The 13,562-nt window shown below is 35.7% G+C and overlaps 1 protein-coding gene across 15 annotated transcripts in view; it reads left to right on the top strand.

Annotated features, from left to right (window-relative positions):
• The window catches only part of APC (APC regulator of WNT signaling pathway), a 138,426-nt gene that overhangs the window by 69,535 nt on the left and 55,329 nt on the right, over positions 1-13,562 (top strand). For all 15 annotated transcript variants that reach the window (XM_081231313.1, XM_081231312.1, XM_081231311.1 and 12 more), the window contains 2 exons: positions 602-710; positions 3,936-4,049. In XM_081231313.1, the coding sequence (XP_081087439.1) occupies positions 602-710; positions 3,936-4,049 (223 nt within the window). The remainder of the gene's footprint in view (positions 1-601; positions 711-3,935; positions 4,050-13,562) is intronic.

Here is a 13,562-nt window from a genome sequence, read left to right as displayed (position 1 = left end):
ACAGGCTCCGGACACGCAGGCTTGGCGGCCATGGCTCACGAGCCCAGCCGCTCCACGGCAGGTGGGATCTTCCCAGACCGGGGCACGAACCCACGTCCCCTGCATCGGCAGGCAGACTCTCAACCACTGCGCCACCAGGGAAACCCGCATTTATCTTTATAATGATCAGGTATGGAGTATCTTGATATAGATTGTTATTGAGGACATCATCGATTAGGTTATGAGGAATTATGTAACAAATTCATCTTCAAATTCCAAACTAAGAAAATGTTTCTCTCCCTCAGAATAACTTCCTCTTATTACACAGTGACAATATATTTCTTACTGTTTTGACTGCTGAGAAGCTGAAAGCTACATCTGTGTCCAATGCAGTAGTTCCCTGTACTCTAGGTTTGTTTTTTGCATAATTACTGCTTTTCTTTACTCCTTTATTATACTTTTTATTCTTGTATTAAGTCCCACCTTCAAAAATCCAAAATTAAAAATATTTTCATTTATTCATTATACTTTAAATAGAGAACAGTACAGTTACAGCTTATTAGAACTGCTGTTGTGTGTGCTATATTAGCATTGTGTAAACTTAACTTTTTTTGAAAAACAGATCATTGCTTCTTGCTGACCTTGACAAAGAAGAAAAGGAAAAAGACTGGTATTATGCTCAACTTCAGAATCTCACTAAAAGAATAGATAGTCTTCCTTTAACTGAAAATGTAAGTAACTTGACAAAATGACTTATTTTTAATATATAAAAGTATGTATAAATTTATAACTGCATTTATAGTTATTTGTAAACAGTAATATGTTTTATCCAACTTTAAATAAGCCTAAATATATAATAATGAATTTTGTTTATAAAGGTGATAAAACTTCATTACGCTCAAGCATATTTATTTTAAGTCCCTTGTTAAGAAAACCTCTTAAGTTTGAATACTAAAGGACTCAGGGTTCTACTAGGAAACTGGTTTTTTATTCTGTATGTTCCATTACCAGACATACTCTGTAGAAATGTTTATTACCATCTGTCTGTTTTTTGAACTGTATTACAGGACTCATGCCAGATAATTTTTGCATTAAAAGTATCTTAGCGATAACTTGTGTCCTATTCAAATGACAGTATCTGGTGGTATGGACTTTAGGGCTTTTTGCAGGTATACGAAATTTGTTTTGCAAATATAACTATGTAAAAAATAATTTAATTCTGTCAGCCTCTTCCTCCCCACCCAGCCTCTCCATGTCAACTGTCATTCATGGGATGGCACATGTAAGAACATTTCTGAAATACATTAATAATTTTAAACAAGACTATATTTTAACTGTTATCCATAAATTTTAAAATAATTTTTAAAAAGGGAAAAAATAGGCTAATTAAAATATATCTTCCACTCTTAGCTTAAATTTTTCATTTTCTTTTCTTTTCTTTGGTCCTGCCACACAGCTCGTGGGATCTTAGTTCCCCAACCAGGGATTGAACCCGGGTCCCCTGCAGTGGAAGCGTGGAGCCCTAACCACTGGACCGCCAGGGAACTCCCTTTCATTTTCTAATAGCACTTTTGAGAGAGCATAATAAACAAAAGGCAAAAGTGCAAAGAAGGAAAACCTTTTTCAAAACACATAGTCAGTTTCCTGACTGGAGTGGGCATTGCCTGGTGGGAGCTAGAACTAGAAGCTTAAGTGCTCAGCCTCCTAGAACAGTCATCCAGGATTTTGAGAGGGAACAAATCTCCCATCCTGACAATCTCTTAACGTCTTTTCAGGAGTTAAGGAGACACCACTAGTGAAAGAACAGTTCATGGAGAGTTCTTGGCACATGAGGATTAGGAACTCAGGAGGGTTTGGTGGGATTTTTACTCTTAAAAATAGTAAAGCATTGTTTTGCATACAAAATTTGAGAGTCCAACTGTCTGCATACAGTCGTGTATGTGACAATTCAAGATCGATTGGTTAATATCTGAAACAAAGATTAATTGTCAAATCATTCATTCCCATGTTAATTTACTAAATAGCCAATCACATTTATTTAAGAGGATATGTAATAGTATGAGTGTGTTTCATGTTTGGTAATTGCAATCATTGTTGGTTTTGTTGTGGTCTTCCATTTACAAAGCTTGGTGTCAGTTTATTTATCTCTTGTAAAAATAAAATACAGTGTGTATGTGTGGAAAAGAGGATATGTAAGATGTTATGGACCATTTGGCAACATTAGCGAATGTAAATTGCTTCCATTTCATAAATATTTTTTAATTTCACAAAACTTTGCTTTTATATTGGGAAGCCAAGTTAAGAACACTCTCATATGGAAATACTTATTAAGATACTAGGTATTGCTTAAAACATCAGATCTAAACTGCATTATTATAACATACTGTGTCACGTTCAACGTTTGTGCAGGGGGGTTGGGGAAGTGGAGGACAAATGAGTGTAGTTACAACTGGCTCACTGGGAATTAGAAATAACATGCAGACTATTTCATCTGTGTTGCAACCCGTAATGTGGGTATGCCTATAGGAATACATTCTGCTTATGTCATCTGTATATTGCAAAGGAAATGGGTGAGAGCTCCTCTGACTTATCTGACAACACAATTTGGGATCCTTAGGCCTACAGAATGCTATTCTGAGTCAGACATGTGCACATGCAGCTTTTTCTTGGGGGGAGAGTCTTAGTTCCCTGACCAGGGATCAAACCCAGGCCCTCAGCAATGAAAGCGCAGAGTCCTAACCTCTGGACCACCAGGAAGTTCCACACATGCAGCTTTTTATTGGGCATACAGAGCATGAAAAATCTACAGCACTTCCTTACTCTCGTCATGGCCCATTATAACTCTGTTACCTATCATTTTGTCTAATCATATTTTTAGCCTTTATCACCTCTTGGAGCATGTCTTTGCAAGTTTATTTACCTTGTCCTTTTCATCCTTTTTTATGCCTAGCAGTTACCACAGTACCTGGAATTTTAGTTAAAGGGCAAATAAAATTTTGAATGAATTAACACCCACTCTGTGAAGTACTTTTTTTGGTTTGTTTCAACTTGGGTTCACATTTGGATTTTTACCAAAAAGTTTGCGTTGTCTCACAATTAATGATTATATTATATAAAAGCTTTTTCTTATTCCATTTTCTTCTTTTTACAAATGGGAAAGTTCTCTCTGTTTAGTCTACATGTATACAACAGTCCATACCTAAAATTGAGGTATAAACTTAAGGATGATGGACCTGATTCTTGATTATTCTATGTTATCCACATTACTATTCTAGTTTTTAATAATTCAAAGTACTACTTCTTCAGAGCAGAAGGATTATAAGGTGACTGAAGATAGGCTTACCCTAACTGGACCGATTATATATTTTATTTTATTTATAAAACTTATTTATTTATGGCTGCATTGGGTCTTCGTTGCTGCACGCAGGCTTTCTCTAGTTCTGGCGAGCAGGGGCTACTCTTTCGTGTGCAGCCTTCTCATTGTAGTGGCTTCTCTTGTTGCAGAGCACGGGCTCTAGGCGTGCAGGCTTCAGTAGTTGTGTCACACAGGCTCAGTAGTTGTGGCACACAGGCTTAGTTGCTCTGCAGCATGTGGGATCTTCCTGGACCAAGGCTCAAACCCATGTCCCCTGCATTGGCAGGCAGATTCTTAACCACTGTGCCACCAGGGAAGTCCCCAATTATATAATTTAAATGAAAGCGTACAATTTAATTAAAGCTGTTTGTGACTATGGAGCAATAAAAGTGTTTCAACTCTGCATTTCACATCAGAGACCCAGTCTGAGCCTAGCACTGATAATCAAGTTTTAGGACTCTTTGGAGTAAAAAATAATTCTCTCATACACAGTAACTTACATATTTGATTATTCATTTTCTTTATTGGTACTTATATGCTTTTTTATTTTTACTGATAAACACACAAGATATTAACATTTCCATTTTATTTGTGGTTTTAGTTTTCCTTACAGACAGATATGACCAGAAGGCAATTGGAATATGAAGCAAGGCAAATCAGAGTTGCAATGGAAGAACAACTGGGTACTTGCCAGGATATGGAAAAACGTGCACAGGTAACTTATTTATTATTAAACTGTGAAACAGCACTAGCTAGAGATCTATTAAGAATCTAATCAATTACAGCTCTGTTACCATTGATTAAATTTTATTATTACAGATATGTTAAAGTCTGTCTTTACTTTGACACTAGTTCAAAATAAATAATTTACCATGACCCTGATACCAAAACCAGACAAAGATGTCACAAAAAAAGAAAACTACAGACCAATATCACTGATGAACATACATGCTAAACTCCTCAACAAAATACTAGCAAACAGAATCCAAGAGCACATTAAAAGTATCATACACCATGATCAAGTGGGGTTTATCCCAGGAATGCAAGGATTCTTCAATATATGCAAATCAATCAACGTGATACACCGTATTAACAAATTGAAGGAGAAAAACCATATGATCATCTCAATAGATGCAGAAAAAGCTTTTGACAAAATTCAACACCCATTTATGATAAAAACCCTCCAGAAAGTAGGCATAGAGGGAACTTACCTCAACATAATAAAGGCCATATATGACAAACCCACAGCCAACATCGTCCTCAATGGTGAAAAACTGAAACCACTTCCACTAAGATCAGGAACAAGACAAGGCTGCCCACTCTCACCACTATTATTCAACATAGTTTTGGAAGTTTTAGCCACAGCAGTCAGAGAAGAAAAAGAAATAAAAGGAATCCAAATCAGAAAAGAAGAAGTAAAGCTGTCACTGTTTGCAGATGACATGATACTATACATAGAGAATCCTAAAGATGCTACCAGAAAACTACTAGAGCTAATCAATGAATTTGTTAAAGTAGCGGGATACAAAATTAATGCACAGAAATCTCTTGCATTCCTACACACTAATGATGAAAAATCTGAAAGTGAAATTAAGAAAACACTCCCATTTACCACTGTAACAAAAAGAATAAAATATCTAGGAATAAACCTCCCTAAGGAGACAAAAGACCTGTATGCAGAAAATTATGACACTGATGAAAGAAATTAAAGATGGTACAAACAGATGGAGAGATATACCATGTTCTTGGATTGGAGTAATCAACATTGTGAAAATGAGTATACTACCCACAGCAATCTGCAGATTCAGTGCAATCCCTATCAAACTACCACTGGCATTTTTCACAGAACTAGAACAAAAAAATTTCACAATGTGTATGGAAACACAAAAGACCCTGAATAGCCAAAGCAATTTTGAGAAAGAAAAACAGAGCTGGAGGAATCAGGCTCCTAGACTTCAGACTATACTACAAAGCTACAGTAATTAAGATGGTATGGTCCTGGCACAAAAACAGAAATATAGATCAGTGGAACAGGATAGAAAGCCCAGAGTTAAACCCATGCACATATGGTCACCTTATCTTTGATAAAGGAGGCAAGAATATACAGTGGAGAAAAGACAGCTTCTTCAATAAGTGGTGCTGGGAAAACTGGACAGCTACATGTAAAAGAATGAAATTAGAACACTCCCTAACACCATACACAAAAATTAACTCAAAATTGATTAAAGACCTAAAAGTGAAGCCAGACACTATCAAACTCTTAGAGGAAAACATAAGGAGAACACTCTATGACATAAATCACAGCAAGATCCTTTTTGACCCACCCACGTCCTAGAGAAATGGAAATAAAAACAAAAATAAACAAATGGGACCTAATGAAACTTAAAAGCTTTTGCACAGCAAAGGAAACCATAAACAAGATGAAAAGACAACCCTCAGAATGGGAGAAAATATTTGCAAATGAAGCAACTGACAAAGGATTAATCTCCAAGATTTACAAGCAGGTCATGCAGCTCAATAACAAAAAAACAACCCAATCCAAAAATGGGCAGAAGACCTAAATAGACATTTCTCCAAAGAAAATATACAGATTTCCAACAAACACATGAAAGAATGAGCAACATCATTAGAGAAATGCAAATCAAAACTACAATGCGATATCATCTCACACCAGTCAGAATGGCATTATCAAAAAATCTACAAACAATAAATGCTGGAGAGGGTGTGGGGAAAAGGGAACCCTCTTGCACTGTTGGTGGGAATGTAAATTCATGCAGCTACTATGGAGAACAATATGGAGGTTCCTTAAAAAACTAAAAATGGAACTATCATATGACCCAGCAATCCGACTGCTGGGCATATACCCTGAGAAAACCATAATTCAAAAAGAGTCATGTACCACAATGTTCATTGCAGCTCTATTTACAGTAGCCAGGACATGGAAGCAACCTAAGTGTCCATCGACAGATGAATGGATAAAGAAGATGTGGCACATACATACAATGGAATATTACTCAGCCATAAAAAGAAACAAAATTGAGTTATTTGTAGTGAGGTGGATGGACCTAGAGTCTGTCCTACAGAGTGAAGTAAGTCAGAAAGAGAAAAACAAATACCATATGCTAACACACATATATGGAATAAAAAAAGTTCTGAAGAATCTAGGGGCAAGATGGGAATAAAGACACAGACCTACTGGAGAATGGACTTGAGGATATGGGGAGGGGGAAGGGTAACCTGGGACAAAGAGAGTGGCATGGACATATATACACTACCAAATGTAAAATAAATAGCTCGTGGGAAGCAGCCGCATAGCACAGGGAGATCAGCTCAGTGCTTTGTTACCACCTAGAGGGGTGGGATAGGGAAGGTGGGAGGGAGATGCAAGAGGGAGGAGATATGGGGATATATGTATATGTATAGCTGATTCACTTTGTTATAAAGCAGAAACTGACACATCATTGTAAAGCAATTATACTCCAATAAAAACGTTAAAAAAAAAAAAAAGAATTTACCATGGCTGCTGGGCAACATAACCAGTGTTCACATAATTCTGCCTTCATATTTCATTTCCCTGATACTGTTCTGCTATGCCTTGGAATTATGAGGGAAGAAGAATTAGATGCTGATCTTCTGGTAGCTGATAGCTAGCTTCTGTTAGCTATTTGTTAGTAATTGTCCACAGTACATCTTTCCCTCCTAACTCTCTGCTTGAGTGACTCAACATGTAAGACTAGAATGGCCAGCTAATGAACATAGGGAAGTGGATCCCAGGAAGACCTGAAGCCATGAGAAAAAAATGTGGGATCTCATTTGCAAGGAGAAAGGATGGATAAAAATTCCAAATAAAATAAGAATAGAGTAAAAGTTTTTTAAGGAATAATTATGTATCAGAAACCAGAAGCCAACTTTATATTAACTTGAATAGAGAAATAATAAGATTATTACCATTGCACTCATTAATATGGTTGGGTGCTTGCTGTCATCACTATTATTTAACTGTGTTTGGAGGTCCACTAATTCAGTTAGAAAGAAAATAAGTTGTTTAAATACTACACTATTTTCCAACTAGAAGGGAAGAGACCAAATAATTGTCATTTGTAAATTATATGGTTGTTTGCCTAGAAAAGCCATAGACGAGAGTCAAAAAATATTTCAGCTAATGAGAGAATTGAGTAAGGTGGCTGGAGTTAAGGTACATTACAAAAATTAGTAGGTTTTCTCTAGTAGCAATAGCTACCACTTGGAAATGGAAGATGGGGTAGGAGGACCTGTTTACAATAACAGGACACTTTAAAATACCTGGAACATACCCACATGAAGAAAAGTATAAAATTGCTAAAGGCCGCAAAATGTGGCCTTAAAAATAGAGCCTATGCTGCTGTCTGTATTGTATATGGGATATCTGGTTGAAGTGCCCCTACATAGCTGACCCCAGGGAATCGCAGAAGAGGGGCGGACCCAGATGGTAAGGGTCGTGCAGGGTATGGAGGGGTGGAGCGTATGATCAGGCCACCCAAGACAGCTGTTGTCTTGCTCTCTGTACATCCCCTGCTCGACCAGTGCCTGCTTCACCTGCACCCCACTCACATGACTGACCTTCCTGCACGCTTGCCCCAGGCCCCAGCTGGTGATTGTTCTCATCAATGGGGCAGTGAGGAACGTCCCCCTCTGCTAGTTTCTTCTGGCTTCCCTGGTAACTAATGCGCCCACCTGAGGTAATTCTCCCTATAACTAGCAAATCTCCCCTTCCACCGGGAGGGAAACCCACTGCCATGTCCTGCCCACTGTCTGCCGCACATGGTGGGGTGTCACTCCGGGACCTTGCTTCAGGTGTGTAAGATCCCCCATCCATTAAACCATTGATGTCTCTGTTGCTGAAAAAAAATAAATAAATAAGGAAGCCTAGGTGAGAAGACTTTAATATCCTAAAAATGCCTTTCTTTAAAAAGTCTTTAAAAAATACAATTCTTAAATTTTTTTTGGAGCCCAGAAAAATGATTCTAAAGTTTGCAAAGTAAAAATTTCCAAAAGTATTTAAGAAAATTATGAGTGAGGATTTACCTTACCATTTGTTAAAACTTACTGTAAAGGTGTTGTAGTAATCACAGTATGATAGCACAGGTATAGACGTAGGCAAATAGAATAGAGACTAGAAAAAGATACAAGAAGATATGGAATCTTTTAATGATAAAAGTTATAAATTTGGGGGGAAGTAGTAAATAACTCAATAAACGCATAGGTATAACTAGGAACCTGTTTGGTAGAAGAGAAATTGAATTAGATCCCTAACTCACATCTTGTACATGAACAATTATAGGTGGATTAAATATCTAAATGTAAAAAATAAACATAAAATTAATAGAAGAAAATATAGAACAAGAGAGATCTTAATTAAGAATGGAAACTCAAAAGCAATAAAGGTGGGGTGGGAAACAGGATTTATTTCATAAAAATTTAAAACATTCATCCTGCAGAAAATAAACTAAGGGAAAATATTTGTACACATAGGGGAAAAGGTTAATATCCCTGTACTATAAGAATTCCTACAAACAATAAGAAAAAGACAACACTTTTTTTTTTTTTTTTTTTTTTTTTTGTGGTACGCGGGCCTCTCGCTGCTGGGGCCTCTCCCGTTGCGGAGCCCAGGCTCCGGATGCACAGGCTCAGCAGCCATGGCTCATGGGCCTAGCCACTCCGCGGCATGTGGGATCTTCCCAGACCGGGGCACGAACCCGTGTCCCCTGCATCAGCAGGCGGACTCTCAACCACTGCACCACCAGGGAAGCCCGACAACTCTTTTTTTATATGGGTAAAGGATGTAATCATTCAATTTATTGAAAAGAAAATGTAAGTGACCAGTAAAACATACGAATGACTGAGGAACAATTTAGGGAAAGTTGAAACAAAATCCACTCTTGCCCATGCGTGTGTTAGTCTCTATCTCTGTTAACAGTTTTGTTATTTATTTATTTTCTCCATTATTTGTTCAACACATATTTGCACCTAGTATGGTCATGCCTGCTCTCCTCTATGTGTAATTTTTCACTGTTAAAACAACTCTGATAAACATATTTATTCATATCCTGTAAACACGCGCAACAGTTTCTCTAGGTCAAGAGTCTTTTTCTTAAAGGGCTATATGGTAAATATTTTAAACTTTGTGGCCATATGGTCTCTGTCGTAACTACTCAGCTCTGCCTTTGTAGCAAGAAGGCAACCATAGATGACAATATATAAGCAGATGGGCATGGCTGTCTTTCAGTAAAACTTAATTCATAAATACAGATGGCTAGCAAGCCCTAATTTACTGACCTCTGCTCTAAGGTATATACCTAAAAGCGTAATTGCTGGTCATAACGTATGAGTGTTTTGAATAGTGTGTTCCAAATTGCACTCAAAATGATTTTATCAGTTTACATTTCTCCTAGTCGTATGTGAGAATTCCCGTTTCTTTTACCTGATTTTTTCAGCAATTGTGAGTCACATTTTATAATTAACAATCAATGGGCATTTGAAACATTATCTTGTCATTTAGTTTGTACTTCCATGAGTACTACTGAAACTGATTATCTTTTCATGTATTTATTAGATTTTCGTTTTGTCGTTTTTCCATATCCTTTGCCCATTTTCTATTATGTTAAATGTCTTATTCTTATGTATTTGAGAGAGATTTTAATATCCTCTAGATACCAATCTGTTATACATAATGTATATCACAGCACCTCCCTGCCAAATATGTTACCTACTTTAGCTTCATGATAACAAAAATTAGTTTTTGTTATAAAGCTAAATTAATTGTATTGCCATATTTGTGCTTTCTTTGACCTATTTATACATCTTTTCCTATCCTTAAAGATATCCTTGTATTTTTTTCTAATAGTTTTAATGTTTTATTTTTACAATTAGGTCTTTAATTCATCTCAAATTTGCTATTATGTGTTTTGGAGGTAGGAATCTAATTATATATATATATATATATATATGTATATACACACACACATATGATTTTCATATCAGTGTATATATAATTAATATATATTATATGCAATATAATTTTTATTATTTAATAAATATATATTATTAATTATGTAATATATAATTAATTATGTATACATACATATACATAACACAGATACACACAGATCGATGCATATTTATGTTGTTAACTAAATTTCCCATTACCACTTACTGGATGTGCCACTGTTTCCCCATGGATTGGTAATGCTGTCTCTGGCATCTGAGAAGTTTGCATTTGCTGGATATTTGTAGACTCTATTCGATTAGTCTGTTTTAGCTTCTCTGTCCCTGCGCTGATAACCACATTTGTTTTATTTGCTAAGGCTTTATTAATCTTGGTACCTAGTAGGGTGAGTCCTTCTTATTTTTGTTTGTAAAAATGTGTTTATATTCTGTTTTGTTACTCATCTAATTCAAGGAAAAGCTTTATGGGCTTTTGATTAGAATTACATTGAATTTATAATTAATTTGAGGAGAATTTATATCTTTACAATATAAAGATTGGTTCTTGGTTGAAAGGGTGACTCTGGAGCCAGTCCTCCTGGGTTCTAATTCCCTACCTGTCACTTATCAGCACTGTGATCTTGGGTAAACTCTGTCTCAGTTTTCCCATTGGTAGAATACAAATAATGATTCCCTGTAAAATGTGAGGATTAAATGAGTTAATATATGTAAAACACTTGGAATCCAGCAAACAGAAAACACTCAGGAAATATTAGGTATTGTTATTAATTTTTTATCTCTCCGTTCATTTAGGTCTTATTTTATGTCCTTTGAAAAAGTTTTGTAGTATTCTTCATAAAACTCTTACACATCTTTTTTTTACATTTATTCCTAGATATCTTACAGTTTTTGTTGCATTGTGAATGGGATTTTCTTTAATTACGTTACTAAATTTGATTTGTTATGTGTCCAGCAGTCTTCCTAAACTCTTTTAGTAGATTGTCTCAGTAGTTTAGGATTTTCTTGGATTTTCCATTCAAACTGTTATTTTGTTTGCAAGTAATGACAATTTTGTCTTTTCCAGTCATTTTTTTCTTTGTATTAAATAAGAACTCTAATACATCTTTGAATAAAAAGCAGTGATAATTGGTCTTCTTCATCTTCTCTTGGCTCTAAAAGGAATCCTTCTGAAATTTCACCATTAAGTATGTTGTTTACTCAAGGTTTTTGATACCATTTATCAAGTTAAGGAATTTACCTTCTATTCCTGATTTGTTGAGAGTTGTCCTGAATTCATATTGAACTGTATTACTATATTATTTTTTTAAATCAGTTTTGCAAAAGTAATACCATCTCCATATGGCAGAACAAGTAAGCATTTTTCGTTAAACATAATTTCATAAATATTCAAGATTGTCATATAGAGAATGGAAAGAAATACTGCTGGCTTCTTCCATTTTCATGTTGAGTAACAGAAGCACAAAGGTTGTTGTGTCAGAAATCACCAGGGCGCAGACTTGACTTCAGGATTTAGTGACCTAATAGCAATACAGAAATGTAGTTCTGTGGAGAGGAGTATTAGATATGATTTCCTTTTTTCATCCTCTGAATATTGAAAATTTTGACTTAGGACTTTATTGGTGAAGGGGAGCTAGTTACATAGAGAGAGGAGAACAATAATTACAACAATATTACAAAGCCACTAATTGTATGTAGTTTCATTGCTTATGTAATGTCAGGAAATATTTACCATCTGATGTAGAGGTGATCACTCATCTTTGCAGTCTCTTCAGAAAGCTACCAAAAGCACAGGTATTTCTTCTTCAGCATGTTTTCATGATGAAAATTGGATGTGGTAAAATTTCTTAAAGAATATTATTTACCTTAGGCTCACTATTTTCAGAATTATGATATAGGATCAGCACAGTTGTAGTGTTACAAAGGAAGGAAAGAAGGGAGGGAGGGAGGAAGGAGGGATTCTTTTTTGGTGAGCGCAACTTTTTTGAGCTTTTCTGTGTTTGTTTATCATAACATTGGAAAATAGCAACAATAAGCATTTTTACTATGGCAATAAAATCGTAAGGACATTGTATTTAAGCAAAATTAGGTATGCTCAAAGGGTAAGTTTTGTATGTAAGTTTTATAACTATATATATAGTTAAAGCTATTTGTTACAGTACTTTTATTATTTATCTATTGAGGTATACATGCTCAGAAATCTTTTATTGATGGGTGCATAATCATAAAAGTTTGGAAATGACTCCATCTAGCTTCTAACACTTTTTTCCCCATTGAAACAATTACTCTTTTTTTTTTTTTTTTTTTGCGGTATGCGGGCCTCTCACTGTTGTGGCCTCTCCCGTTGCAGAGCATAGGCTCTGGATGCGCAGGCTCAGCCGTCATGGCTCACGGGCCTAGCCACTCCGCGGCATGTGGGATCTTCCTGGATCGGGCCATGAACCCGTGTCCCCTGCATCGGCAGGCAGACTCTCAACCACTGCGCCACCAGGAAGCCCAACAATTACTCTTATAATACAATTTTTTATACCAATATTAGGATGTTAACTATAGAATTATTACAGAAGATGTTACAACATTGGCAGTACTTGTTTTTAAAACATATACTTGAAAACACTTTTCCCACATTTTTTTCAGTTCCACATTGTTTGATCTGTAGTTACTGCTTTGTGTTCACTTGCAGGTCTCAGGATATGGGCAGAGCAGTAGCTCTTACCATCATTGTGTTCTTAGTGTTGGGAATAAAAATAATGTTCAGCTGCAGTAGGTATTTGGGAAAGCTAAATCTGAAAGGTACCACTGACTTATAATAAGAATAACTTTGGGGAAGATTATTCTTACTGTTTAAAGCCTGATGTTTATTAAAACAAATCAGCTGCTCTTTCCCTTTACAGGTATACCATGCTTTTTATAAATCCATTACACTGTACTGACAACTGGATTAATATAGAAGATTAAATTCAGATGTAATTTTCTCTTTGTTGAAGTAGTTTTTGAGACTAGCTTTTAAATACCAATTTCACACTATATACATCATACAATTTGATATATGACTTGTATTTTTACAGTTTTCTTAAGTAGATCTAGAGATCTGTTGTATAAAGTTAGATTTATTAAAAAATTGAACTGATCCTAATATGTCATCAGTGTATGAATATATATACATATCTAATTCTTATATAAGAGTGATTTGGTATAACCCTAAGCTGTTAAATGGTAACCATAGTATGGTTATTTAAACTAATGT

This window comes from Mesoplodon bidens (genome assembly GCF_964165515.1).
Source record: "Mesoplodon bidens genome assembly, chromosome: 4".
Lineage (NCBI taxonomy): Eukaryota > Metazoa > Chordata > Mammalia > Artiodactyla > Ziphiidae > Mesoplodon > Mesoplodon bidens.
The sequence above is the reverse complement of the archived record's forward strand: the minus strand, read 5'-3'. Positions and strand labels throughout refer to the sequence as shown.